We start from the raw sequence: 26,748 nt of genomic DNA on the forward strand, positions 1-26,748 counted from the left end.
GAATTGCTTTGATGTACATTTCTTGAATTATTAGTGATTTGGAATATTTTTTCATATGCCTGTTGACAGCTTGGATTTAGGTATTAAGACCATATTTGTATCATAGAAGGAATTAGGTTGGTCCTTATCTTTTCACATTTTTAAATAGTTTATATAATATTGGTATTATTATTCTCTAAATGTTTGGTAGAATTTTCTGGCAAAATCATCTGGTTCTATGAATTTTTTTCCTTTGGGAATTAATTTATGGATTATTCAATTCCTTTTTCTGAGACTAAGTTAACTACATTTCTATTTCTTGATCTGTTAACCTGGGTATTTTGTATTTTTGTAAATATTTATCTAATTCATTTGTCAATTTTATTGGTATATAATTGGGCAAAATATTTTTAGTAATTTATTTTATTCATTTGTTGTGAATTCTCCTTTTTCATTTTTGATGCTGACAGTTTGGTTTTCTCTTTAAAAAAATTAAATTAGCTAATAATTTATCTATTTTTTAACAACATCTCCTAGTTTTTTTAAGTGTTGGTAGGTTTTTTCCCCTTGCTTTCATTTTTTATTCTCTTTTTGTGATTTTCAGGATTTTCATTTCAGTGTCTAATTGCAAGTTTTTAATTTGTTGGCTTACTAGATTTTTTTTTGTATGCCCAATTCATTCTTTCTCTTTTTTGTTGATGGAAGTATTTAGAGATATAAATTTTCCCCTCAGGAGTGCTTTGGCTGTGTCCCTAAAATTCTTGTATGTTATGTTGTCATTATTTTTAATTAAGTGATCTATTTTTCTATGATATATTTTTGACCAGCCAATTCTTTAGGATTAAGTTATTTAGTCACCAATAATTCTTATCCTTTTTTTGATGGCTCTTAATAGAATATAATTTTTATTGCATTATGGTCAGGTAAGAACATTTAATATTTTTAGCTTTTTGCATTTGTTTGTGAGGATTTTATGACCTAATACATGGTCAGTTTCTGTAAATGTGTCCTGTAAATGTGTCCTATAATTCTAAGAAATATGTATACACTTCTCTGTTCCCATTCCATAATTATTTGAAGTCTATTATAGATAACTTTTCTAAAATTCCATTCTTGTCCTTAACGACTTGTTTACTTTTTTCAGATATGTCTTAGGTCTGAAGTGGGTACATTGAGGTCCACAATTATTATAAGTTTTATTTTATTATCTATTGCTCCCAGTAACTCATTTAGAGTTTCCTTTATTTAGGCCATTAAATTAAGTGTTTGTGCAATTTGGTGTACAATGTTAAATACTGATGTTTATTCATTGTCTATGGTACCTATTCAGGAAAATGTAGTTTGCTTTTGCTGTTGTTGTTGTTATTTTTGCTGTTGCCTTGTCTGAGATCATGATTGTTACCCCTGCCTTTTTTTAGTTCAACTGGAATGTAATAGAATTTGCTCTAGCCACTTTTTACAACTCTGTGTTTTTTGGTTTCATGTGTGATTCTTGTAAACAATATATTGTTAGATTCTTAATGGATTTTTAATCCATTATTCTGTCTTCTATTGTATGAGTAAATCTATCCCATTCGTAGTTGTGATCATTAATTATATATTTCCTTCCATCCTGTTCTCTTATACTTTTCCCCTCTCTTTCCTCTCCATACAACTCTTCATGAAGAAAAAGAGTATGGAGAGAAGGGTAGACTTAGCACCAGTGGTCTAAGGTTAATACGATCAGCTTCTACTCTTCTGCCCCTCTTTTCTTCTCCTTGCCCAGACACAAATCAGAGTCTCACTTTCTTTGCTTTTAAACTCCTCTTCAGGACCCACCCTCCAAGTCTGAAGCTTATTTTGCTTATGCCTAATCTCTCCCTGAGTCAACACTCCCTCTTATCTTCACTGTCCTCATCCCCTCTTATTTCCCTATTGAGTTGAATATATTTCTACACCAAGCTGTTTTTGTGGGTGTTCTACCCTTCTTTGACTGGTTCAGATGAAAGGGAGGTTCAAGTGACCTATTTCCCTCACCCCTTCCTTCATGTATGTATTGTCTTCTACTTGAATACCACAGTTATGTGAGATAAGTCCTTCCACCTTTTCCTCCCTTTCTTTGGTATATTCCTTTCCCTCTTTTCTTTATTCTTCTGAGATCATCAAAACATAACAAAACCCGTCTCCGGCCCTCTGTTTTATTTAACTTCTTCTATGACCCCTATGACATTAGCATTCAGAGGGTACCTGCCTCATCTCCCCCTTTTAGAATGTAAACACTCCATCCTTGTATAGTCCCTTCCAATTGTTTGCTTATATTTATATTTTATATTTCTCTTTACTCCTGTGTTTGCATTTCTAAGTTTCTAATCAATTTTGGCCTTTTCATCAAGAAAGCTGGGAAGTGCTCTATTTCATTAAAGGTCTATTTTCTTCCCTATAAAATTATACTTCGTTTTGCTGGATAAGTTATTCTTGATTATAAGCCTGTCTTTTGCCTTTTGGAATATCTTATTCTGTTCCTTTATTATAGTAGCTGGCAAATCCTGAGTGAGACTGATCATGAATCTTAGGTATTTGAAATTTCTGATTGTTTGCAGTATTTTTGCTTTGACCCAGGAGCTCTGAATTTTGGCTGACATTCCTGGGAGTTTTCATTTTTCAGGAAGTGACCAGTGGATTCTTTCTATTTTCACTTTGCTCTCTGATTCTAATATATCTAGGACCTTTTCATTCCTAATGTATGCTCTTTCTTTTCTTTTCTTTTCTTTTTTTCTCTTTCTTTTCCCTTCTTTCTTTTTCTTTCTTTCTTTCTTTCTCTCTTTTCTTTCTTTCTTTCTCTCTTTCTTTCTCTTTCTCTCTTTCTCTCTCTTTCTCTCTTTCTTTCTTTCTTTCTTTCTTTCTTTCTTTCTTTCTTTCTTTTTCTTTCTTCCTTTCCTTCCTTCCTTCCTTCCTTCCTTCCTTCCTTCCTTCCTTCCTTCCTTCCTTCCTTCCTTCCTTCCTTCCTTCCCTTCCTTCCTTCCTTCCTTCCTTCCTTCCTTCCTTCCTTCCTTCCTTCCTTCCTTCCCTCCCTCCCTCCCTCCCTCCCTCCCTCCCTCCCTCCCTCCCTCCTCCCTTCTTTCTTTCTTTCTTTCTTTCTTTCTTTCTTTCTTTCTTTCTTTCTTTCTTTCTTTCTTTCTTTCTTTCTTTCTTTCTTCTTTCTTTCTTTCTTTCTTTCTTTCTTTCTTTCTTTCTTTCTTTCTTTCTTTCTTTCTTTCTTTCCCATGGCTTCCAGGTATTCCAATGATTGTTAAATTATCTCTTCTTGACCTGTTTTCCACATCACTTATTTTTGAGATAAGATAGCTTACATTTCTTCTAATTTGTTTTGGTCTTTCACTCCTGGCTACTCCACAAACAAGATACTCCATCTCTGAGCTCCTGGCATCTGATTATCCCTCATGCCTGGAATGCTTTCCCTCCTCAACTCCATCTGCTGACCTCCTTGGCTCCCTTTAAGTCTCAACTGGAGTTCCAGGTTTTACAGGAAGCCTTCTCCAAACTTCTTAGGTCTACTGGCTTCTCTCTGTTAACCATTACCTATTTACCCTGTATATAGCTTGTTTGTGCATGTTTGCTTTTTGTCTCTTGTTGTCTAATAGATTGTGAGCTCCTTAAGGGCAGGGATTGTCTTTTCTCTTTGTACGCTCAGCACTTAGCACAGTACCTGGCACATAGCAGGCACTTAATATTGTTTGATTGTTTAATATTTCTTATTGTCTCATACAGTCATTAACTTTTGTTTGCTCTATTCTACTTTTCAGGGATTCTGTTACTTGGATAAGGTTTTGTATCTCTTGAATGAAACTGTTAATTCTCCTACCATATGTTTCCTCTAGAACTCCCTGTTCTTTTCCAATTCTTTCCTCTAAAACTGTCTTTTCCTTTAAAATATCTCTTTTTAACTTTTTTGCCTCCTTTGTCTTATCTCATTTCTTCTAAGAATTCTAGCTGACCTTGTAGACAGTCTCTGTGTTTCTTTAGGCTTTTCTTGTAAGTGTTTTGGAGGTATTCCTTTGAGTTTTTGTCCTTGGTCCGCAATAACTACTTCCAGTGTCTTTTTGTTTGTGTATTTATTAATTTTTCAATTTTTACTTCCCAAATTGGGACTTTGCATTAGGGGGTGTGGTTCTGCTACTTCCCTCCCCATGTCTTGAGTATTGTGTTGTTCAAGGACCTCAGAGATGGCTTAGGCCATGGAGTCGCAAGCTTTCAGGGGACCCTGAGCAGTCTGATTTAATTACTGCCTTTTTGGTCTGACTGTGGCAGCTTCTGGATCCTACTTTAAGTCTGCACATGGTAAGTGCAGTCTTGCCCATAGTTAGAATGCCAGTTGACAATTACTAGCTCCAGTTCCTGTCTACTAGTTGGGAGTCTCTGTAGGTTCAGAACCACAAAACTCTAGGCTCACTCTTTGTCCAAAGTTCCTGCTTCTGTTACTCAGCTGCAAGCCCCAACTCAGATCTTTGGGCTAAGTCTGCAATCCTCCTCCAGGATCAGAGCAACAGAGCTACAGGGCCCACCTCTGGTCACAATTACTCTTCCGTTTACTCTCCCCAAATCTGAGATCTTGTTCTGAGGTCAGGATGACCTTGCTTTGAGCCCATGACTCATCCCTGTCCTTGCCCTGATTATTCACCTGTGAGCTGAATTTGCAGTTTTGGCCTGGGGAAAAAAATATCTTTGGATTCCTGATGGCTGTTCAGGCTGGTGCTGTTTCCTCTTGCTTTGTTAGAATAACTGCTTCTTTCTATTCCACCACCTTTGCTGATCTCCATTGCAATTGATTCTTGCAATAAGCTTATACGATAGGTCAGGCAAATATTACTGTCCTTATTTAAGAAAGACAGTTATCTATTCTCTGTGCTGATCATCATGATTGTCTATGCTCTGGGATAGCACAGATGCAGGAGGTCCAGCCTCAGTGTCTGAAAGTTTGGGTGGAGTAAAACACAAACAAAAAACCAGACTGTGGATTTCAGAGACAGTCTGTAGTTCTCAGGTCTGTGGGCCTCCCAGTCTTTGAGCTCTTCATGTTAGCATTTGCTGACTCTTCCACCACTAACTTTGAACTCACTCACTGATTTAAAATACAGATTCACAGCTTGTCGTTAAAAGATTCTTGTATCTGACCCGCATCTGGTTTGTAACCTTTCATGCTGTTTGCCCTCCTCAGTCGTCACTCTCCTCCCTCCCTCAATAATTAGCCTGCCTTCAACCAAGATTTTGAGATTGAAGCCTTCGTAACAACTTTCAATGGCAGGAAGGTCTGGACTCCAAGAAGTCAAAATAAAGTAACAAAAATTTGAAATGTTTAATTTATTGCAATGGGGGAAACACATGAAGAAATCCTTAGTTAATAGACAAAACACAGAAATATCAACAAATCATTTTTTGATGTAATAGCTGACATTACTTTAGCAGGGATTATGGGTTTTGCACCCCAGCTATGCACTCCACTGAAATTCTCATTTTCTGCTAAAGGAATTGGACTGATTGGCTGGTTGGTGAGAGTATGATCAAACAACAAACAAATTATTCCAGAAGTATTTTGGGGAAGTCAGTATGGCCCTCTAAAAAGGGGGCACTGAGCATAAGCAAAGCCTCCCCTCTCAGAATAAGAGCCCACAGCATCTTCCTTCTCAGCTATGGCCCTCTAGTCAAAGGGGAGTAGATGGTCATGATGAGGATCTGGTGAATTTGGTGCTGGAACTCTGCTCAGACTGTCTTTGGCTGGGTTTGGATAGCTAGCGAGGCATTCTTGCATTGAACATCTTCAATCTTTACCCTAGGTAAAGTGGCCTAGGTGTGAGGGGATAAGGAGTATTTGGGGGCTGGTTGGGACAGGCTGGGTAATATTGAAGGTAGAGGGCTCGGATTAGTTGGGTGGGCATTTAGGAGAAAGATGGAGAAAGCCTGGGACATTTCAGACTCCCTCCTTTTGTTCTGCTTAGAATAGGGCCAGGCAATTCACATCCAGATACCAAACTGATGCTTTGAACCTTTGTACCCCCAGTGCCTAGCACAGTGTCTGGCATATAGTCAGTGCTTAATATATGCTTGAATGAATGAGTCAACATTGGTTTGAAATGTTGAACAAACGAGTCAGCTTGGACTGTTAGCTTCAGAGGCTCTCTTGGCCTTCAGCATCTGCAAAGCCCTCCTAGGCATTGGTACTTGTGTTACTACCTTAAGGGATGTGGTGGGAGGAATGAGAGCTTTATTCACAGTGACCTCCAACAAATGCTTCACCAACTACTTAGGTTAGAGGATGAGGCAAAGCAAGGCCAAGAGAAAAGGCAACTGGAGAGCTAAGTAGCCAATTCAGGAAAGTGATAATTGAAGGATTCATGTCCATAAGGAAGAATTAGAGAAGGGTTTCCAGCGGTGAAGCATGTTTCCATGGTTGTGATGTCCCTCTCTCCAACCGGATAGCTCCGGTCATATCCCAAGAGATTGGCTGTTTTTCTCAATCTGGCAGTTCAGGGTCAATGCAAAGGACATCCCCAGCACCTGAGAGGATAGGTCAAAACTGAGGTCTGCCTGGAATGAGCCATCTTTCTTGTACACACTTCATGATGAACCCGAGGAACACCAGCCCCACTCTATCATTTCTGCTGTCCTAAGTGGGTCTTTTCTCCCAGCTAGGTGTGAGAGGCTTACGGAAAAGGAAAAGAGGGGCTCCATAGGATAGGACATATTTTATGTGCCCGTAGTGTCATACAGAATCTGAGGTTACGTAGATGGCCCTCAAAGCAAACCCTGAATTTGATATCTTGTCTGGTGAGCCTTCCTTACCCACCTCTCCAATTGCAAGATAAAAAAACCTGGTCTCCCTTGAGAACTTCATGAAATGATCTCAGCCCCAACAATCACACGTGGGGTTGAAAAGGGAAAGGTTGGTGCCTCACATGAAAAGAATGGGCTACTGAAGCATAAATTCATTTCAAGTGTTTCCCACAGTGAGAAAAATAGATTGAAGAAGTTGGTTACAATTATTTTTGCTTTTTTTCTCTCTGAGTGTGAGAATCCCTCTTCTTAGAGAGGCAAATCAAGATCCTGCAATCATAGCTTTAGACCTGGAAAGGACTTCGAAATCACTGGGTCCAAACTTCTCATTTTACAGTTGAAGAAGCTGAGATTAAGTGAAAAAGAGATATCAAGTGACTTGTGTAGGGTCACACAACTAATGAGTGTCTAAGAGGCAGGGAGATTTGACCAGGTCTTCTTGACTTCAAGTCCATTATCCTATGCACTACACCAGAATGCCTCTCAAGACTTTGAAGGAGGCCCCTGGATTTGGACCACAGAACTCTTCAACGCCAACAACCTGTATTGTCAGAGCAGAGGTGGAACGAAGGCTCAGTGCAGGGGCTTTTGGTTGGACGACTTATTTGGCTCAGAACACCTGAGGACTAGGAAGGACAGGTTACCCAGCTGATCCCTGTTCTGAAATTGCCAGAGACCAAGTCAACAACCAGGTTTCTTGGTGTCTGGCTGGTGGGCGGGAGGATCTGGTACTTGCTCTGATTTTCCCCACTTCCTAAACTGGGGAAAATTGGAGTGAGCTAAGAGATAGATAGCAGAATGATACAGCGAGGTTTCATTTAGACTTGTCCTGGAAATAGTTAGAATTCTTACCTGGATGACACATACACTGATGATAAGAATTCCAATATACAAGAAATTTGAATGAAACCATATTTTTGCTTTCATGTAGCATCCCTAGGAAAAACAGAAGATAAAAATAATGATGGGGACAGGGCTTATGATTTCAGTGACATAGGATACTCCCATATCAGGAAACTCATTCTACCAATGCAGGTCAGCACTTTTCTCTGCAACTTGAAAGTCCTAGAGAGTTGTTTAGAGCCTTAGGAAATTGAGTGATTCAGCTAGTAGGGTCACTCAGCCAGTACGTGTCAGAGGCAAACTTGAACCTAAAGCTTCTGAGCTCCAAAACCAGCTTCCTTTTCTCTACACTCTGCTTCGTGTCAAAAATAAGGATATCATTATGGTAGCTGGTTTTGCAGCTGTCTGGAAGAACCGTCACACTTTCCCTTACCTATGAAACACACGTGTTTTTCTCCCCTGTCACTTCTTGCCTAGACTACTGCAACAAGGGACTCCTGATCTTTCCCTTCTCCTGTCTGTCCTCCATACAAATACCAAAGTCATCTTCCCAAAGTATAAGATAGCACATCATCCCCTGGCTTCCTTTTGTTTCTGGGATAAAAGAAAAACTCAGCTTTGTGATTTAAAGCCCTGACCTTCCCAGGCTAACTCCAGCCTGTCTCTTGGGGTTTCTTCACCCACACCCTTTCATGCACCCTGTATTCCAGCCAAACTGACCTCCTTGGTTTTTCTCATCTACCACCACTGCACCTTTGTGTAAGCTGTGTCCCACTCCTGGGATGTCTTCCCTTCTTACCTCAACCTCTTAGAATTCCTCCTTTCCTTCAAGATTCAGCACAAGTTCTGCCTCCTTTTGAGATTCTCTCCTGAGTTTCCTGAGTTTTCCTGAGACCTTCTGTTTTACAAATAATCAGGCATATTCTTGTCTGTTTTGTCTTTGTATTTCCAGTGTCTCACACATAGTAGGTTTGAAGTTTCTTAGCTTGGACTAGATTGGATAGAGAAACTGAAGCATGGGGTGGAAAGCGTCTCAGCCTGTCCCAAAGGCCAGAAAAGATTAGAGACTCTCTTACTGCCTTGGGAGTGGTAGGACAGTGGGAGGAAGGAAGTTATCCTGGGGAAATGCTGCATTCTGATCTGGGCAGAGGGTGGGTGGGAAGTATGCTCCTTCTGCAGGTCCAAGACAACTCTAGTGGGAACACAGTTTGCCAACCTGCCTCATAATTGCATATTGGAATCTTCAGGAAGACACGAACCAAACTTGGATTCCCCCTTCACTGAAAGGTGGTTGTGGAGGAGGTCTAAGGGGGGGCCTTACTTTGGTCTATCCCTTGACTCCTACTTCTGAACAGGAGAGGTCATACTATAGGCTCAGAAGTGTTGAGACAAAGCCCCGTTCCTCTTCAGACCAATCTTTTCCTTCTAATTTTATTATTTTTGTCATTTCAATAGGTCAAGAATCTGTGATTTTGTGGATGAGGCTGATGTAAATTCACCTCGAACATGTAGTTTTAGAGGACTGTCTAAAGCTCAGAGAAATTAAATTACATGTCTGTGGTCACAATGCTAGTAAATGTCAGAGGTGGGATATGAACTCAGGGCTTCCTCACTCCAAATCCAGCATGCTTACCCATCATGCCGTGCAGTCTGTCAATCATCATCACTAATGACAATGATAATTCATATTTATAAAGCACCTTAAGGTTTACAAAGCACTTTACTTACCACAGTCTTGTGTCACAAGCATTTATTAAGCACCTCGTGTGTTCATGTAAACCAACTTTATAAGTGAAGAAACCAAAGCGTAAGGAGATTGAATGACTTGCTTTTGATTAAAGTACTGATAAAGGGGCCTAGCTGTGTACCTCAGGTCTTTCCATCACTCTAGCACCAACACTGAGTAGGTCTATTATTAATCTTCTGCTTCATTTAGCTAACTGGTAATATCATAGGTCTGTTCGTCCCCTGTTATGCCCCTTTACCTAAAGTCTTCTGTCTCTAGCTTGGAACATTGTAACCTCACATTACTTGACAGTTTCCAAAGCAATCATGCTTTTCGCAAAAGAAACAAACAGGATAGTCATCGCCTGGATTACCTGAGTATTTGGATCAGTGGGGCAAGATACTGGGGGGTGGCCATTCCAGTCGCTTGTGCCATTTACACCACAACACTCTAGCTGAAATACAAACCCAAAGAAGGTCATTTGTAAGGAGTTAGTGGCTTAAGAAATATAAATGACTAAACCCCGTTCCTTAGAGAGAAAGATAAAGCTTTGGAGCCTGCCTCCAGAGAAGTTGGCCACTGGCTGTCTGGGCTAATAAAGGGATTCTGACTGACATTGGTCATGGTCAGGCTCATGGGCTGGGTCATGGGTTCGACTCAGGGGATAGGGCAGACGTGGTCTGCCTTAAACATTGCTCCTGCCCTTGCCTTTGGCTCAGTTCCACCATCATTCTTGACAGCTGCCTGCTGTCCTGATCAATATCAGACAGGACCAGAGAGTAGGCATTGATCATCATACATGGGATATACCTAGGTGTGGCAGGGCAGGATCTTAACATTGAATTCCTGTGTTCCATTTTCAGATAAACACAGGCCAAATCTAGAAACAATAACAACAACAATAGCTAGTGTTCCCATAGTTCTTTAAAGTTCACAAAATATTTTATGTGGATATTATCTCACATAACCATCACAACAGTCCTGTGAGGTGGGTACTGCAGGTATTATCTCCATTTTACAGATATAAATTAGAAGCTCAAAGAGGTTAAATCTCAGAATGACTGACTTGCCCATAGTCACACAGCTAATCTTTGTCAAAGGTAGGATTCAAACCAGGTCTTCATGACTCCAAGTCCATTATTCTCTGTACAATATCATGCAACTATATGCTAAGAGAAGTACTATGATCTCCTAATTCCAGGAAGCAAGCCTCAGGCCGTTCTGAGAGTTGGGGTGGACAGAAAGTGGAGAGAAGTGAATACCAGTGAGGCTCTTTTCCCAAGTCTCCAGTGTGCCAACTCAGAGTGCTTCAGTCCATAGTCTCCTGCCTTGGGCCCCACTGCTCAAGCAAACCTGCCCGGAGATGATGTAGACTTGACTTACATACTTCTGGATTCCATCCCATGCCGTCTTGGTGTTGTTATCAGAGTTGTAGCGTTGGATACTCTGGCTCAGGTCATTGGCCACATAATCATCTATCTAAGTGATCCAGAAGGGAAGATATCAGGAAGCAGAAGTTAGATCATTGAAAGAGTTTTTTAGGGGACAAAGTTGGAGCCTAGTTTAGGCAAATGTTTTCTTTCCATTTTACTTCTACTTCCCCTGTAATCTTTCTTTCCAGAGCTAGAGAGAATGCCAAAGATAAGAGAGTAGAGTGTATGTCTTGAGTATATTTGATTTACTGGCAGTTAGTTAAGAGGCTTTAGTTTAAAAAGATTTTTAAAAAGTGACCAAAATATTAAAGCAGTTTAGGCATTGAGGTACTGGTCTTTGGGTCATGTCATTTTATTTCCAGGAAAAACTATTCAATCCTGTCACACAGACTTATGTAACTGCATTAGCATTGACAGTTGAGATTGTTTTCAGCAGATGCTAGATGATAATTGCTCCTGCATGCTCAGAAGGATGACTGATATCAATCAGCTTATGGAAATCCAGGACCCAAAAACCTCGGCATGACTATTTACTTCATACACACAAAAATCAAGATATTTCCATGTTATAAATGATGCAGAGGATAGCATTCCCCATTACATACCTTCTGTTCATACACAAAGAGCAGGATGGCCATGGTCACCTCAATCAAAAGGATGAACAGGAGCAGGACAAAGAACTACCAGGAAAAGAGAGAACAAGGTCACTTTTGGGGACAAGATGGCACCAGCACCAGTAGGACATGTTGTTCTTAGCGGTGGATTGGGCAAGAGGATGCCCGACATCCCTTCACACTCTGAGATTGATGATTTTAAGATCTAGTCATTCCATGAACTATCTTTCCCTATGTGCATTTATTTAACCCTGTATTGATCCACTCTGTCCCGCCCAGTCAGTGTTTATGTGCACACTTTTGTTCATCTCAAGCTGTACATTTATTTAGCTATTTCTTTGTGTTTGTCCCATATTCCATCTTGAAGGCAGGGACCTTATGTTGTTCACACCGGGAGTGTTGAATTAACAAACCAATCATGCTGACTAGTTAGATGCGGCTGATTTGTATTTCTCTACATTTGGGGAGGTTTTGTGTCTCTCATATGAGCTTGTGTGTATGTGATTGAGACAGAGAAAAGGGGGAGAGGGGGGGGAGAGAATGAGAACTCTTTATTGGACCAGGAGCTCTGAAGAACAGGAATTTCTATCCTCTCTCCCATGCATGGCTGTAGTCAAAGACTTGGCAGGGGGTGGAATGACTGGTTGAATAACAGATCTCAGAGGAAGCACAGGATAATTAGGCAATTTTAGCCAGTTGCTTCACACCATGGTTTGAGTGGTCCCTGTGCACAGTGTTCTGTGTGGGGAGATAGAGAAAGAACTACAGTCTGTTCTCAGGGAGCTCCTAGTCGTATCTAGAGGGTGAAATAGCTGATCACTACCAGGAATTCTTTTATTAAACCTTACTGGTATACTAAATCAGTCAAAAAGTCTTTATTAAATACCTAATTACTATGTGCCAGGCCCTAGGGGCACAATAATAAAAATGAACAATTATATAAAACTGATTGCCCATAGTAAAGGGCGGATATTAAGACATATGGGACAGAAAATTCTTCCCTACCAAACGAGCAGAATCACAATGTCCAAAGGACGCTAGGTTCTCTATCACAAGTACTGACCTCGATCCAGCTTCCTGAATAGGGCAAGGAAAGTCTCCATATAATTTTTTTGTTCAGCTATTTCAGTTTTATACTGGAATAGTCTGCCATTTTCTTTTCCAGCTCATTTTACAGATAAGGAACTGAGACAAATGGGATTAAATGACTTGCCCAGGGTCACACAGCTAGTAAGTATCTGAGGCTGGATTTGAACTCAGGAAGTTGAGTTTTTCTGACTTCAGGCTTGGAGCTCTATTCACTGTGCCACCTAGCTGCCCATATAAAGCTAGGTTAAAAAGACAAAGTTTCTTCAGTCTGGAAAGACTTGCAGAGAGGGGATGTCAGTAAGGCTTATAAAATGAACGTTCATCTTAGGATGAACCTAGATTCATATGCCAAATCCTGAAATGCTAGAACACACAGTGGCCCCTTGAAACTTGGGGGAAAAAAATAAAGAAAAGGAAATATTTAACCTTAGACAACAGTAAATCATTTACAACAGTAAATATTTGGGATTCATTACCCAAAGAAGTAATATAAGCTGAAAATATAAAGAGGGTCAAGAGGGGTTTAGGCATATTTGTGGATGACAGATGTATAGAAGATTAGTAAAGGACTCCATGTCTCTAGAACTACATCTCCTACTTCGAGGTTGCTGGTAATGTCAGCATTCAGGTAGGCCACATTTCTGACTTAGAATAGTATCTCAGATGCTTTCTAAAAGTATTTAAGCCTGGCCAGACTCCCCATATCCATTTATTGAACCCTAAGAAGCATCTCAATTATTCCACATGACATCAGTCCCCCATGGCTGATACTCACCGACATGAGAAGGCACTTGTTTTCCTTAATTGAGCCCATGCATCCAAGGAAGGCAACCACCATGATGATGGATCCTACAATGATGACAACATTGCCCACGGTGAGGGAGGGAAGAGTGTAGAACAGGGCTCCAAAACTATTTTTGATCAGGAAATAGATCCCAAAGCCCAAAATGGTACAGCCACAGACCTGAAACAAGCAAGAGCAGAGATACCCTTGAGGACAAGGGGATGGCCACCAGTGATCTTCTTAGGCTCTCTCTTGACTGGAGCCTAGAGCTACCCTTGTGCCCCCAAGGTGTTCTTGCCACCAAGGATCTGGTTAGTGACTCCAAGGCCTCAGCCTCTCACATGCTAGAGGGGATGGAGCATCGAGAGAAAGGAGGATTGAGAGAAACTTTTCAGGTGAAAGTTTTTACCCAACATCCATCCAAAACATCCTAGAGAGCAGGGCAGGCTTGATCCCCATAAAACCCCTCCATTTCCAGATACTGGCTTTCCTAGAACTGCAAATTCACTCTCCTTGAAGTACCCCCTATGATGTCTTCCTTTAGACACCTTGATTTGAGACAAGCAAAGGTAGAAAACTCCTCATCTAGCTCTTCCTACTATGTAGACATTTTGAGAACCCAAGGTACCAAGTAGCTTCCCACACAAAGACTATGTTCAAGTCTCTTTGGGCTTTGATCACTGAGTCTAACACAGTGAAACCTTTCAGGACTGGATGACTTACTTTTGCTTTCAGTCACTCATTCAAGGGGGAATGGTTCCTACCAAGGATTTCATTCCTGAGTCTGTGGCTCTTAAGCTGTGTCCCATAGCAGAATTAGAGTAGCAGAAGTGAAGGGAAATGGGATTAATTCTCCAAGTCTTTTGAGATCGTGGGGTGATCCAATTATTAACACCTTTACTGATTTGGGGGCTACATTGTGGCATGGAGGGGAAAGAGGTGGGGAAAACTGCTCTCTCTCAATCTCTGTCTCTGTCTCTCTGTCTCTGTCTCTGTCTCTCTCTTTATGAATTACTGGTATGCTGGGTGGAATATTTAGAGCTTTTTTTTTTTTTCAGGATGATGAGAGAGGAGTGAAGCAGAGTCACTTTACAAAAGGAAGCCAACCCAACCAATAATGCTTACCCAGAACAGTAGGTTGAAGAAAAATACCACATATTTCAGCACTTTCAAGCTACTCATGCCCATGCTGGGGCGGTCTTGCCCTAGAGTAGGGAAATTGGGAGGAAGAATCAATCAAATAATCAACAAACATTTACTAAAGGCTTAGTATGTGCCAGGCACCGTGTTACAGACCAAGCAAAAAGAAAGGCACTCTCTACCCTCAAGAAGCTTAACATTCTAAGGTGGGAAGACAACACAGAAAAGGGAGCTGAAAGGGGGAAGGGAGTACCTGTGGGGCATAATGGTGAAGTACAAGGAACGAAGGATGACTGGTCTGGGCCCTTCCTCAAAATGTACATTCTAAGAGGAACTCACTGATGGGACAAATAGGCTTCAAAGATGGAAGAACAAGGAAGCTGAGGCATGGTGGCCAAGTGCAGGGAACAAAGGAACCTCAGCTCTATAGAATGGCTTTATGTACTTTGGGATATTCAATTTCCTGATACTGAGGAATCTATTCCAGAGAGATAAATCTTCCTTGGACCTGAGTTATCAGTCTAGTTCATAAGTATCTCCTAACTTCCAGGTTCTCCAAGCCCCTGAAATCAAGGACATGTCACAATGCATTTAGACTCAGAGAATAATAGGATTGCAAGGAAATCTCAGAATTTTCTAGTTTAACTCTTACCCAAAAGCATGAATTCCGTATGTTATATCCTTAACTTTAGTGACAGGGGACTCACTACCTTCCAAGTTAGCCTGTTCTGTCTTTGGGCAACTCTAATTATTATCATAAGAAACTCTTTATATAGTCAATCTGATTTTTTTTTAAAGACTATGTCTTCTCATCTCACCCAGGTTAGAAGAATAGGAGCTACTCAAGGTCTCAATACCACTGTTAATCAAGATGGAGGCTTTGGCCTATTCCATTTGTAACCTAGGCCATTTTGACCTTTCTTAGATGTGGTGGCACCACATCTCTAGGGGCTGATCATGTTGTTGCTGAACTTAGTGTGACCAGCACAGCCCACTGCAGCTCAAGAGAGATCTGCCAGTCTCAGCCTTCCTGGCAGTTGGGTTTATGGGTGACTATCACCATGCCCAGCCAAACTGACTCTGTAACTTCTTCCTCTGTTCTGCCACCTTAGCCAAAGCAGAACAATTCTGATCCCTTTTCCAATGACAATCTTTCATATATTTAAAGATAGATATCATGTTCTGTCCTCTCCTTACCAAGTCTTCTTTTCTCTAGGCTGTACACCCATGTAACCCTTAGTTGGGAATACAGCAATAAGAATTACTCTCAAAACCAAACCAAACAAAACCAGGCTTCTGAATTTAGGTGCTTGGAAACCCATCATCCTTTCAACAAATACTCTACTGTATGCTCAGCCCAGTGAATCAGGGTGTTTGCTATAGGGCCACAAATTTGGGTGTCCCCATACTCACATGGGAGGTTTGGTGGAGAATGGAGAAATAAAGAGGGTAGACAAGTCTGGGAAGAAGGTGATAGGTTCTACCACCTGGTTCTTTGAAAGTCCTTAGATGCAGATACATAAAACCAGCCAACAAACTCTGATTCCTTCCCTCCACATCAAAGTGGCTAAGATTGTCTCTGCCCTCCTACTTTTTAGCTACCCTTATCCTCTCTACTTCGCTCTCATGTTACCACAAGCCTCCCACCCCACTCTCATACCCAGGCTGGCACAGTCCCACAGGGCTTCCTGCTCCAAAACAGCAGCTTCATTTGCCCAAATGAGTACTAACATGGATCTATAGGTACTATCAGAAGACAGATCACCCAGGAGGGGACAGAGGAAGAAATGATAAATAGTGGCAGTTGGTTAGTTTTTTCTGAGTAATGCCAAGGCAGCTTTTTGTTGATGTGATATCAATAGTAGGGACACTGGCTATTTGCCTAGGGCATATGTACTCACAATATGATGGAGAGCCTCCAAAGACTTGTCAAACCAGCATGTCTGGTGATTCACATGGGAATGAATGATATTACTAGAAAGAACCAGGAAAGCATTGCTAGAGATTATGAAGTAGCAGCTGTCAGTGAAAGAAGTGTAGAAATAGAGATTCCCAATAATTTGCAGAAGAGAAAAAATGTAAGAAAGAAGCTATTGAGATAGGCTTAGGAACCTCTTCAGTGTAGAGGGGGCTTTAATATTAGGATAGGGTTACTATCTTAAGCCTTCATTATAGGCACAGAATTTGGAATCAGAATCTGAATTCCAGCTCTGGTGTTTACTATCTGTGTGACCTTAGATGAGACGTCTCATTTCTCTGGCCTTCAGTTTGCTCATCACTAAAATGAGGGAGCTGGCCTAAAAGATCCCAAATATCCCTTCCTGCTTTATATGCTCTGATACTATGATTATGATCCCAGAAGTCAGCAGTAAACACTAATTGCCCTACTCTTTACTGGTTAGAGGAAGCCCTTATTTGAAGGAAACCTTCACAAAATTGAAGCCTGGAGAATATAATAGAAATGAAGTATGTCATGTTTGGCCAGGGACAGAACAATGTGACCACATTATGAGACAATTGCTTTTGGCTGGACTGAGACAAAGAAATGGACAGGCTGGCAAGGTACCTCCATATATTTGTGGAGGGCGTCTGTCAGTATGGAATATCTCCACTGGGACCAAAGGAGCTGAGTTGGACTTAGTGCTCACTGAATGGCCAGTAAAGCTGTACCAATTGCTTACATCATGAAGTGTGCAAGGTGCTCAGAATTTCCTAGCTGATAGGGGTTGCTAAAAGTAAGTGAAGCCAGAGACATATAGCCTTAAGTTTATATACACACATGCATAAAATGTAGGTAATAAGCAAGGTGGATTAAAATTTCCAACTTTTATAGATATCACTGAAACTTGGTGAGATGGAACTTATTATTTGAATGTGGCTCTGGAAGAATATACCCTATTCAAAAGGAGCAGAATATCTTAAAGGGAAGAGGTGGTGAAGAAGTGATGCATACTTATGTTATACTTAATTACATACTTATGGAGAGGTGGAGCCAAGATGTCATGAAAAGGCAGGGACTCACCTGAGCTCTCCCACATTTCCCCTCCAAACAACTTTAAATATCATCTCAAAACAAATTCTGGAGCAGCAGAACCCACAAAAGGAGGGGGTGAAACAATTTTCCAGACCAAGACAACATAGAAGGTCAGTAGGAAAGGTCGGTCTCGCTGAGGTGAGAGTGGAGCACAGTTCAGCACAGGCTGCACCAGCTGAGACTGGGCCCCAGCATACTAGCAGGAAGCTTTGGGGCTGATTGAATCAGTGGCAGCAGCGGCATCTTCCAAACCTCTCAGCCCACAGATGGTACAGAGGTTGAACGACTGGTCAGAAGGAGGTTCCAAGGGTCCCTTTGTTGGCACCAGGGGCACGACTCAGCTGCACTGCCCATACTGGGTCTCTGTCGAAGTCTCGGGTCTCAGTCCCAGAGCAAGGACGAACACCAGCACTCCAGAACTTGTGGCCACAGTGGAACAGGGACTCTGGTTACAGTTGCAGTGCCGAAAAGAGTGTTTATGATCTCTCATGGGCCAGTACACAGGCCAGGAGAGGAATGAGCCTACCTCTCCCTAGATCATGAAGCCTTGAAAACCCGAAAACTTGTAGGTCTCCAGAATTATCTCTGAAAGCAGCTGCACAAAACCCCTGAATCTTAGGACAGTGCCCCTTCCACCCCAGAAGAGGAGCCCCACTTTAGCACAGAATTAAAGGTCAAGAAATAGGCTGGAAAAAAATGAGCGAACAACAGAAAAAAAAAGATCCTGACCACAGAAAGTTACTATGTTGACAGGGAAGATCAAAACACAAAGTCAAAACTGCTATATCCAAAGCCTCAAAGAAAAATATAAACTGGTCTTGGGCCGTAGAAGATCTCAAAAAGGGTTTTAAAAATCAAGTAAATGAGGTAGAGGAAAAATTGGGCAGATACATGATAGTGATGCAAGAAAATCATGAAAAAATAATCAATACTTTAGTAAAGGAGGCACAAAAAGGACTGAAGAAAATAACACCTTAAAAACCAGAATAAGCTAAATGGTAAAAGAGGCAAAAAAATCCAATGAAGAGAAGAATTCCCTGAAAAGCAGAACTGGCCAAATGGAAAAAGAGATACAAAAATTCACTGAAGTAAACTCCCTAAAAAGTAGAATTGGCCAAAAAAAAAAAAGGAGGCACAAAAGCTTACTAAAGAAAATAATTCCTTAAAAAGTAGCATTGGGCAAATGTAAGCACGTGACTTCATGAGACATCAAGAAACAAGAAGACATATATAAGGAGATCTAGGGACCAGAGAGAGGAAGCAAGATGGAGAGAATTTAAGCTCAATGGAAAGAGAAACAAACAAACAAACAAACAAACAAAAATACTGTTCTGTGCTCACTCAGAGGAAAGAGATGTTTCATCAAGAAATCACAAACTTGCTACAGAGGTTATGTTTCACTTTAAGTTTTTGGACATCTTCTGGCACTCTATGCCAAAAGCAGATAAGCTGATAGATTTTTGGCCAGCTTTAATTTCGTTCTTTCAAAAGTAGATAAATTGAGGAAGGGAGAAGCTATTCTAAAGCTAATTCTGACTAACAGAAAGGAACTGCCTATCAAAGAAGGAATGATGGCAACTTTGTGGGAAGCAGATTGCTCCACCTTAGAATTCATGATAGAAAAAGAGAGCAAACCTGGGCAAAGGTTGGCAATAAATTTCAAAAAGTTCAGAGAAAGAATAGGTAGGATGTTATGGTAGCCCAAGAGGGATGAGAAGCTCAAGTCTTGGGATGCCAAGAGAAACAATTCCAGTCCTTTGTGCTATTTTAACATTTTTATCAGTGACTTACTTGGACGAATGATGTGCTTATCAAATTTTCAGGTGACACGAATCTGGGAGAGATGGTAAATATATTGGATGACAGGATCCAAGACGATTAAGAGGCTGGAAGAGTGGAACAAATTAAATATTAAGATAAAATTTAATGTGGCTAGATGTAAAGTTGTATACTTGGGTTCAAAAAAATCAACTTCACAAATACAAAATGGGAGAGGGGTGTCAAGACAGCAGTTCATCTGAAATAGAGCTGGGGGTTTCAGTGGTCTGAAAGCTCCAAATGAATTAACAGTGTGACAATGAGTGGCCAAGAAAGCTAATTTGATCTTAGGCTTTATTGAGGGGGACATAGCATCCACAAATGAAGAAATGATGATCATTGAGTCAGTCAGGTCAATAAACAAGCATTGGTTAAATGCTTGCTATGTGTCAGGCATGGTGCTAAGTGCTCAGGTTACAAAGGAAAGCAAAACCACAGTCTCCCCTCTCAAGAAGTTCACATTCAAATGTGGAAGAGACAACATGCAAATAATTATGTCTGTACAAGGTGTCTACACAGTGGTTACACTTTTCCTCATTCCCTGAGTCACTGGTCAGAGTGGAGGAGTTGAAACATTCCTTTCTCTCCATGGCTGACTCCAGGCTCCCCCTCCGTCTCCTTGCCCAAGCAACCTCTCCTCTTTTGAGGTTCACTTCATCCATATTTACCACCCAGTCAAAATTCTGGGAGCTACTGTTTATTGACTTCCATAACATTCTCCTTTCCTCACTGGGTTTCATGCCTGGTTCAGTCTGCCTCCTATTCCATTCCTGCTAGGGATATGCTAGAGGTCTCGAAAATACATATCAATATTCCATCAGCACCCTAATCTCACAATTCCTTCAACTTCCTCATTTCACGTGGTCTCCTCCTTAACCCCACCTCAGCCACACACATCTAAAGATGGTCATACTCTTGATCTTGCCATCACCTGCAAATGTGCCACTTTCATGTTCATAAATTCTCAAATCCACATATCTGATTCATTTGTCATTCCATTAAAACACCAAACCCTGTTCTTTGTCCAGTCCCTTTATCCCTTCACTTCTTTCCAAGGCCCTTGCACTGGCTACAGTCTCTTCACTTCTCTATCTTGACCCAGTTCAATTTTACAGCATCTTCTTGAACCCCTTTCCTCTTTATTATATCAGGGACCGAGCCTCAGCCTTGGATGACTCCCACCACCACACATGTGCCGCTCAACAAAGCTGGATAAAATCATGAAATCATTCTGACAACACACCACAGATTTATGCTTCAGCACTTCAGCTGGGCCCTTGCTACAGTGAGGCCATTCTTTTACACCTCCCTTATGAATCCACTATCCCACTCTCTACAGCAGCTCTTCTAAATCTTTACAACCCTCCCCAAATTTTCCACAGCTCCTCCTCCCTGCACCCTCTCAGCTGAGAAGCTTCATGGAAAAAAAACAAGGTTATTCATCAAGAGTTCTTGGTAAAAAGCTCTCCCTTCTCTCCTCCTCTCCCCCTCATGTCACCCAGATGCCTTCTCCCACTGTCTCACATGAAGACAAAAGTGAAGCCACCGCCTCGCAAAGACAAAGCCCTCTACATGCACAGGTGATCCCATTCCAGCTCGTCTTCTCTAGCAGACTGCTCCCTCTGTCATTCTGTCCTTGTCTGCCGACTGCTTCCCTACTCCCTATAAAATGTCATCCTCAAAAACCTCACTCGGTCCATCTATCCCCAGTAGCTAACAACAGCAACGAGTTTAGTGAGGATGATTATAATAATAGCTAGCGTTAATACAGCACTTACTGTATGCCAGGCACTGTACTAAGTGCTGATCCTCAAAACTCCTAGGAGGTAGGTGCTATTATTATCCTCATCTGATAGTTGAGGAAACTGAGGCAAAGGATAAATGACTTGCCCAAGGTCACACACCTAGTAAGTGTCAAGTGCCTAAGGCTGGATTTGAACTCAGGCCTTCCTAACTCCAGGCCCAGTGCTCTATCCACTGCTCTAATCTCCTCTTGTGGCTAAACTTGAGAATGTTGCCTGTAATTAATACCTCCACTTCCTCTCACTCTTTTCCTTGTTTGCTATAGTCTGGCTTCTGACCTCATTCAACTGAAACTTCTCTCTTCAAAGTCACCGGTGATTTCTTAATGGCCAAATCTCATGACTTTTTTTTCGGTCTTCATCCTTCCTGCCCTCTTTCCCCTTTCTGGTGCTGCCCCTCACCCTCTTATCCTTGTTATTCTCTTCTCTCTAGGTTTTCTCGACTGTGCATTGTCTCGGCTCCGCTCCTACCTTCTCAGTGTCTTTTGCTGATTTTACCTCTATCACATCTGTTGCATTTACCCCCTTCTCTCCTGTGCCACTGCCACCACCCCAGCGGAGTAACTCTAGGCTGCAGATAGACTCCCTGCTTCAAGTCCCTCTGCCCTCCAGGCCGTTCTCCACTCAGCTGTCGAGGCCAAAGTGCTCTTCTTCATCTGACCGTGCCATTCTTCTGTTCAGTAAACTCCAGTGGCCCCTTTTGCCTCCAGGATCAAATACAAAATCTGTTTGGCATTCAAAGCCAGATAGTAAAGGACTACCTGGACCCCATTTAACTTTCTGGTCTTTTTATACTTTACTCTCCTCTGTGTAACAGTGACAATGATCCTTGCTGTTTCTCAAATAACATACTCCATGTCTTGACTGCATTTTTAAAAAAAATTTCTTTGTTTTTTAAGGCAATCAGGGTTAAGTGACTTGCTCAGGGTCACACAGCTAGTAAGTGTGTGAGGCCAGATTTGAACTCAGAACCTCCTAATTCCATCCTGACTATGGATTTTCATTGACTCTCCCTATGCTTGGGATTCTTACTCTTCTCATCTCTACCTTCTGGCTTTTCAACTTCTAGCTAAAATCCTATTTTCTTCAAAAAACCTTTCCTGATTGTGCCTTCCTTCTGTTGATTATCTCCAATTTATCCTGTATATATTTTGTTTCTACATAGTTGTTTGCATGTTATCTTCTCATTAGACTGGAGGGTCCTTTAGGGCAGAGACTGTCTTATCTTTCTTGGTATCCCCAGTGCTTAGACATAGAAGAGAAGCTCAGTAAATGCATGCTGACTGAGTGACCATGCCCCTTTCTCCTCTCCTCCACTACCTCTTTGCCAGCCTCCTCACTGGTCAAACAAAAGACCATGTCTTGGAGGAACTTCCATCCCAGATCCCCTCTCTCTTGACTGTTTCATGAAAGTGCCCGGCTGTGCTTCATTTCATCCTCTTCATTGGCTGTCTCACTGTTCCCACTGGCACCAACTGCCTCCCTTTGCACACCAGCATCATACCCTTTCCTTCCCCTTCCAGCCCCAATTTCTAGTTCTGGAACCAGGAACCATGATCAAATCAACTCTGCTATTGTTCTTGGATAGAGAATGTCAATCCAGTGCCCTATTCGTCCCTCACTATCTGTGTAACTATCCAACCCAAAGTGCCTTACCCCTTAATGCTCCTCTAAGCTTTGAGGGTAGGGACTCTCCTCATTTTGTACTTTCATCCCCCAACCTTTAGTACAGTGCTTGGCACAAATGCTTTTTCATTCACTCTCCTGCTTAAGATCTGCTGATTTCTTATTGCTACTACAATAAAATACAAATGTCTCTATTTGGAATTTATAACCTTTCACAAGCTGGCTCCAGTCTGCCTTCCCAGACATTGCTCATTAGTCCCCTTCCTAAACTTTTTATTCCAGGTTTGATCTGATTTCTGTTCCCAGTCTATGACATTTAATTTCCGATCTCTTTAAGGGCACATGATAACTGCTTTCAAGCATTTGAAGAATTGTTATTTGTAAAGTTCTATGTACAACTGAGTTACTACTATAATCATCTATGCCTTGTGTCTGTTTCTGGTGCTCCCTTATTAAGCTGGGAGTTCCCCAAAAGCAGGGACCATGTCCTCTTTACTCAGTTTCTCAAAGGTCCTGGTACAGGGTGGTGTACTTTGTGAGTACTTGATAAGTGTATTTTTGTTGACTGACTAACTTTAGAGTAACAGTCAAACCACAGGTGGCTGCTATTTCCTGTAAGAAACTGTAAGAGTGAGTGTTATATAAACTCACAGCAAATCTACCCTTTTACTTTTGCTAAACCAAAAAGAAATTGAACTGAAGGGAAGAAATGGGAGGGAAGGCCTGGTCTTCTTTACCTTGGCACAGTCTCTACTTCTCAGTCCCACCCTCTCCCACTGTAGGAAGAAGACCTTCTCCTTAGATCCAAAGAATGGCTCATGGAGCAGGTGAGTTTCAAAAGGAGAAAAGGCTTCAAGAAGGGTCTGGATTGTGGGCCACTGATTGAGGAGGGCAAACCTCCTTCCAGTCAGAACCGGAAGGAACCTTAGAGAAGTCTAGTCTAGCCTTTTGTGTGTGTCTATCAACTGAGGAACTGCCTAGCGACTTTCAGAGAGGCTCATTGCCGGAAGTTTGGCTCCTGGATGATTATTTCTTGGCCATCGAATAAATTGTAGTGTGCTTGTGTCCTCTTGTCCATGAACAGATTATTCACATCAGTGGAATCTCGAATCTCTGAACTATGGAAACAAGTAGATGTTTAAACAATTTCTGTTTGAGGCTTGGAGAGGTTAAGGGACTTGCCTAAAGTCTCATAGTAAGGGGCAGAACAGGGATTAAAAAAAAAAACCTAACAGCCCTAGATGCTCTGATTCCCAATCCACTGCTTTTGTCATTCTGACATACTGACCTTTCCACCTTTTTTAATGTGGCTTCTGGGGTCAGAGGAGAGTCCAAGAAGTGACTGACCACTCTGTGAGGTTACCTTTCATTGTACACTAAGTTGGATCTGACCCTGATACAAAAATCATCACATTTGGCTATTTGGTCTTCACTATCTTTAAAGCACAGTTTTAAGAGTTCAGATTCATTTCCAGGCAGAGAAAATGAAATGGTCCAGGTCAGTTAGCAGCCAAAATTCTGCTTTTATTCAATTCCTTAGTTTCTTATTTGCTATGTATTCCATTCTTTAACCACAGAACTACCCTTCAGATAGAACATATCCAATAAATCCTGTCTATTCTGTTCATTTTTGTTTGTTTGCTTGTTTTGGGCTAGGCAATGGGGTTAAAGTGACTTGCCCAGAGTCACACAGCTAGTAAGTATCAAATGTCTGAGGCCGGATTTGAACTCAGGTCCTCCTGACTCCAGGGCCAGTGCTGTATCCACTGTGCCACCTAGCTGCCCCTATTCTGTTCATTTTTAAAAGATTATCTGTTCACACGCATTTCCTGAGCTTCCACTCCAACGCCTTCTAGATTGAGATCGGTCTCTGTGTAACGTCCCCCTCCCACCTCCTTTCCTAATCTTTCTATACTGGGTAAGGTTTGGTCTTGAATCCACCAAGTAGTTTTCAACTCTGTACCCTCAACCCTTCTCTACCTGCACTGGGAATAATCAGATTGGATCTTTGTAGCTTCTTTACCAAGGAGAAAAGGCAAATTTGCAACAAGTGTAGTGGTGCTGTAGTAAGACAGAACCCAGCAAGAAGGAGACCTGTTTGGTAATGGATTGCCCTCCATTGGTGCATGCCTGTTATGTAGTTATCAGTTTGGGGGCATGAGATAGAAATTGTTTAAACGTGTAGTTGTTTCCATGATTCAGACATTCGAGATTCCATCAATGTGAATAATCCCTTCATGACAAGAGGACACAAGCACATTACAATTTATTCGATGGCTTTCATGACTTATGGCCAAGAAATAATCACCCAGTAGTCAAACTTCTGGCAGTGAGCCTCTCTGAAAGTCACCAGGCAGTTCCTCAGTTGATAGACAAATGCAAAATTCATCCCTGAGCCTATATTTCCAGTTTGGTAAGGCTGCCAGGGATTTTGCTCAGCTGGCATAGCCTTAGAGAATCTGGTATACATTGTACCTCAATGAGGCATCACCTAGAGGCAGCTAGATTGTAGAATGGAGAGAGTGTTGGACTTGGAGTCAGGAAGGCCTGAATTCAAATCCTGTCTGAGATCCTCACTAGCTACATGGCCCTGGGAAAGCAGCCTCTGCTTGCCTCAGTTTCTTCATCTGTAAAACAAGGTTAATAATAGCTTCTATCCTATAGGGTTGTTGTAAGAATAAATGAGGTAATCTTTGTAAAGTGCTATATAAATGCTAGCTATTATTAGGAGAATTTTAATGGATGTTCAATCTAGAATTTTAAAAAATTTATTAGAGTTAATTGATTTGTTTTATATATTTTTTAAAATCCAAACCTGTAATTTCATCAGTTGTTAGAACTTCCAGTATGGAAACTCCTTTTACCAATGGAGGTGGCAACCCATGTAATGACTGCAGACCTAATTCTCTGAGGCACTGAAAGATTAAATGACTTGCTAATGGTCACATAGCTAATGTGTGTCAGAAGTGGGACCTGAACCTAGGTCTTCCTGACTCCAATACTGGGCTTCTCTCAAGACCAAGAGCCCTGTCCATGCTTGCCCCTGCTCCTGCCCCTGCCCCCCTGCCACCTTGAAATCTGTCTAAAATGGGGGCTTAGCAGTTAAGTGATATGCCAAGAGTCATAGAGCCAGCAAGAAGGCAAGATCTGCCCCCAGGTCTTTCTGATTACAGGGCTAAAGCACTGGTACTCTAAGCCACGCTGCTTCGTTCCTGCATTTTATGAACATCAGTCACCGGCACCCTAAATATATCTTTTGATCCCATGTACCCTCTCTAGTTCCTGAGAACCTGAGGGGGCATAGGTTTAGACGTGCCCTGTGAGAACTGTACTCTTTAGAGCTGGTAAAAAAAATCTTGCTTTTGGCAGTCTGTCTGAAATCTCTATAAGTCACTAATTCTGGCTTCTGAACATTTCCCAAATCACAGAGGAAAATGTGTGCAGATTACATACACTGGACCTGAAGGGAGATTTATTGATCACTAACCTTCCTAAAACCCTCCTGTTCTCTACTCTCACATTCAGGGTAATAGAGTCTCTCAAAGTTTGGAATCTTGGGGAATCGCTTTGGTCTCTCTTAGGGTATACCCCAGTTCTTTGGACAGGACTAGGAAAGAAACCTCATGAAATTGTCAACATGCAGTGCAGACCCTGAAATATTCTGTTATCTCTTAATTAGAAGATCAGCTAATGGGAGCCTGGTTAATTCTAAGTCCATTGAGGCTGGACTCTCAAGTTTGGCTACAGGGGCCTTCCTCCAAGGAGTTTTGAAGATATGATAAACAAATAGTCCCTTGAAGCCTAGGCTAAGTAACCCTTAATTAAAAAAAAAAAAGGCCTTGGCTTCACAGTAGGATTAATTGCAGTCTAGAAAAAAAGGATAAATCTTACCGTTCCTGGGCAACTTCAGTCTTGGTGTTCTTCTGACAGAGTTCAGTGCCCCTTCCCTGGGGTGGAGGCTGGGACCCCAATGAAGCTGATTTCCGATGCTGTTAGTGAAAAAAGGGAAGTGAGGCCCTTCACAGAATTGTTGAGATGACAGGAAGTTGAGGC

At 41.6% G+C, this 26,748-nt stretch overlaps 1 protein-coding gene across 3 annotated transcripts; it reads right to left on the reverse strand.

The window, feature by feature from the left end:
• Window positions 1-5,301: 5,301 nt before the first annotated feature.
• CD53 (CD53 molecule) lies at window positions 5,302-26,748 on the reverse strand. 3 transcript variants are annotated; one of them, XM_078154967.1, is made up of 10 exons: window positions 26,587-26,748; window positions 19,241-19,335; window positions 16,317-16,389; window positions 14,401-14,480; window positions 13,267-13,455; window positions 11,394-11,468; window positions 10,739-10,834; window positions 9,729-9,809; window positions 7,639-7,722; window positions 6,517-7,327 (listed from the first exon to the last, which is right to left on the reverse strand). In XM_078154967.1, exons 4-10 carry the CDS (start codon window positions 14,461-14,463, stop codon window positions 7,253-7,255), a joined length of 663 nt encoding a protein of 220 aa, XP_078011093.1. In that variant the 5' UTR covers window positions 14,464-14,480; window positions 16,317-16,389; window positions 19,241-19,335; window positions 26,587-26,748; the 3' UTR covers window positions 6,517-7,252. The 3 variants fall into 3 exon arrangements, with proteins under 3 accessions (XP_020856989.1, XP_078011093.1, XP_078011092.1); XM_021001330.2 differs by lacking the exons at window positions 6,517-7,327; window positions 16,317-16,389 and adding an exon at window positions 5,302-6,510 and having other exon boundaries at window positions 26,587-26,736; XM_078154966.1 differs by lacking the exon at window positions 16,317-16,389 and having other exon boundaries at window positions 26,587-26,745.

The sequence above is a fragment of the Phascolarctos cinereus genome, unplaced genomic scaffold (assembly GCF_003287225.1).
Source record: "Phascolarctos cinereus isolate Bilbo 61053 unplaced genomic scaffold, phaCin_HiC Scaffold_5;HRSCAF=322, whole genome shotgun sequence".
NCBI lineage: Eukaryota > Metazoa > Chordata > Mammalia > Diprotodontia > Phascolarctidae > Phascolarctos > Phascolarctos cinereus.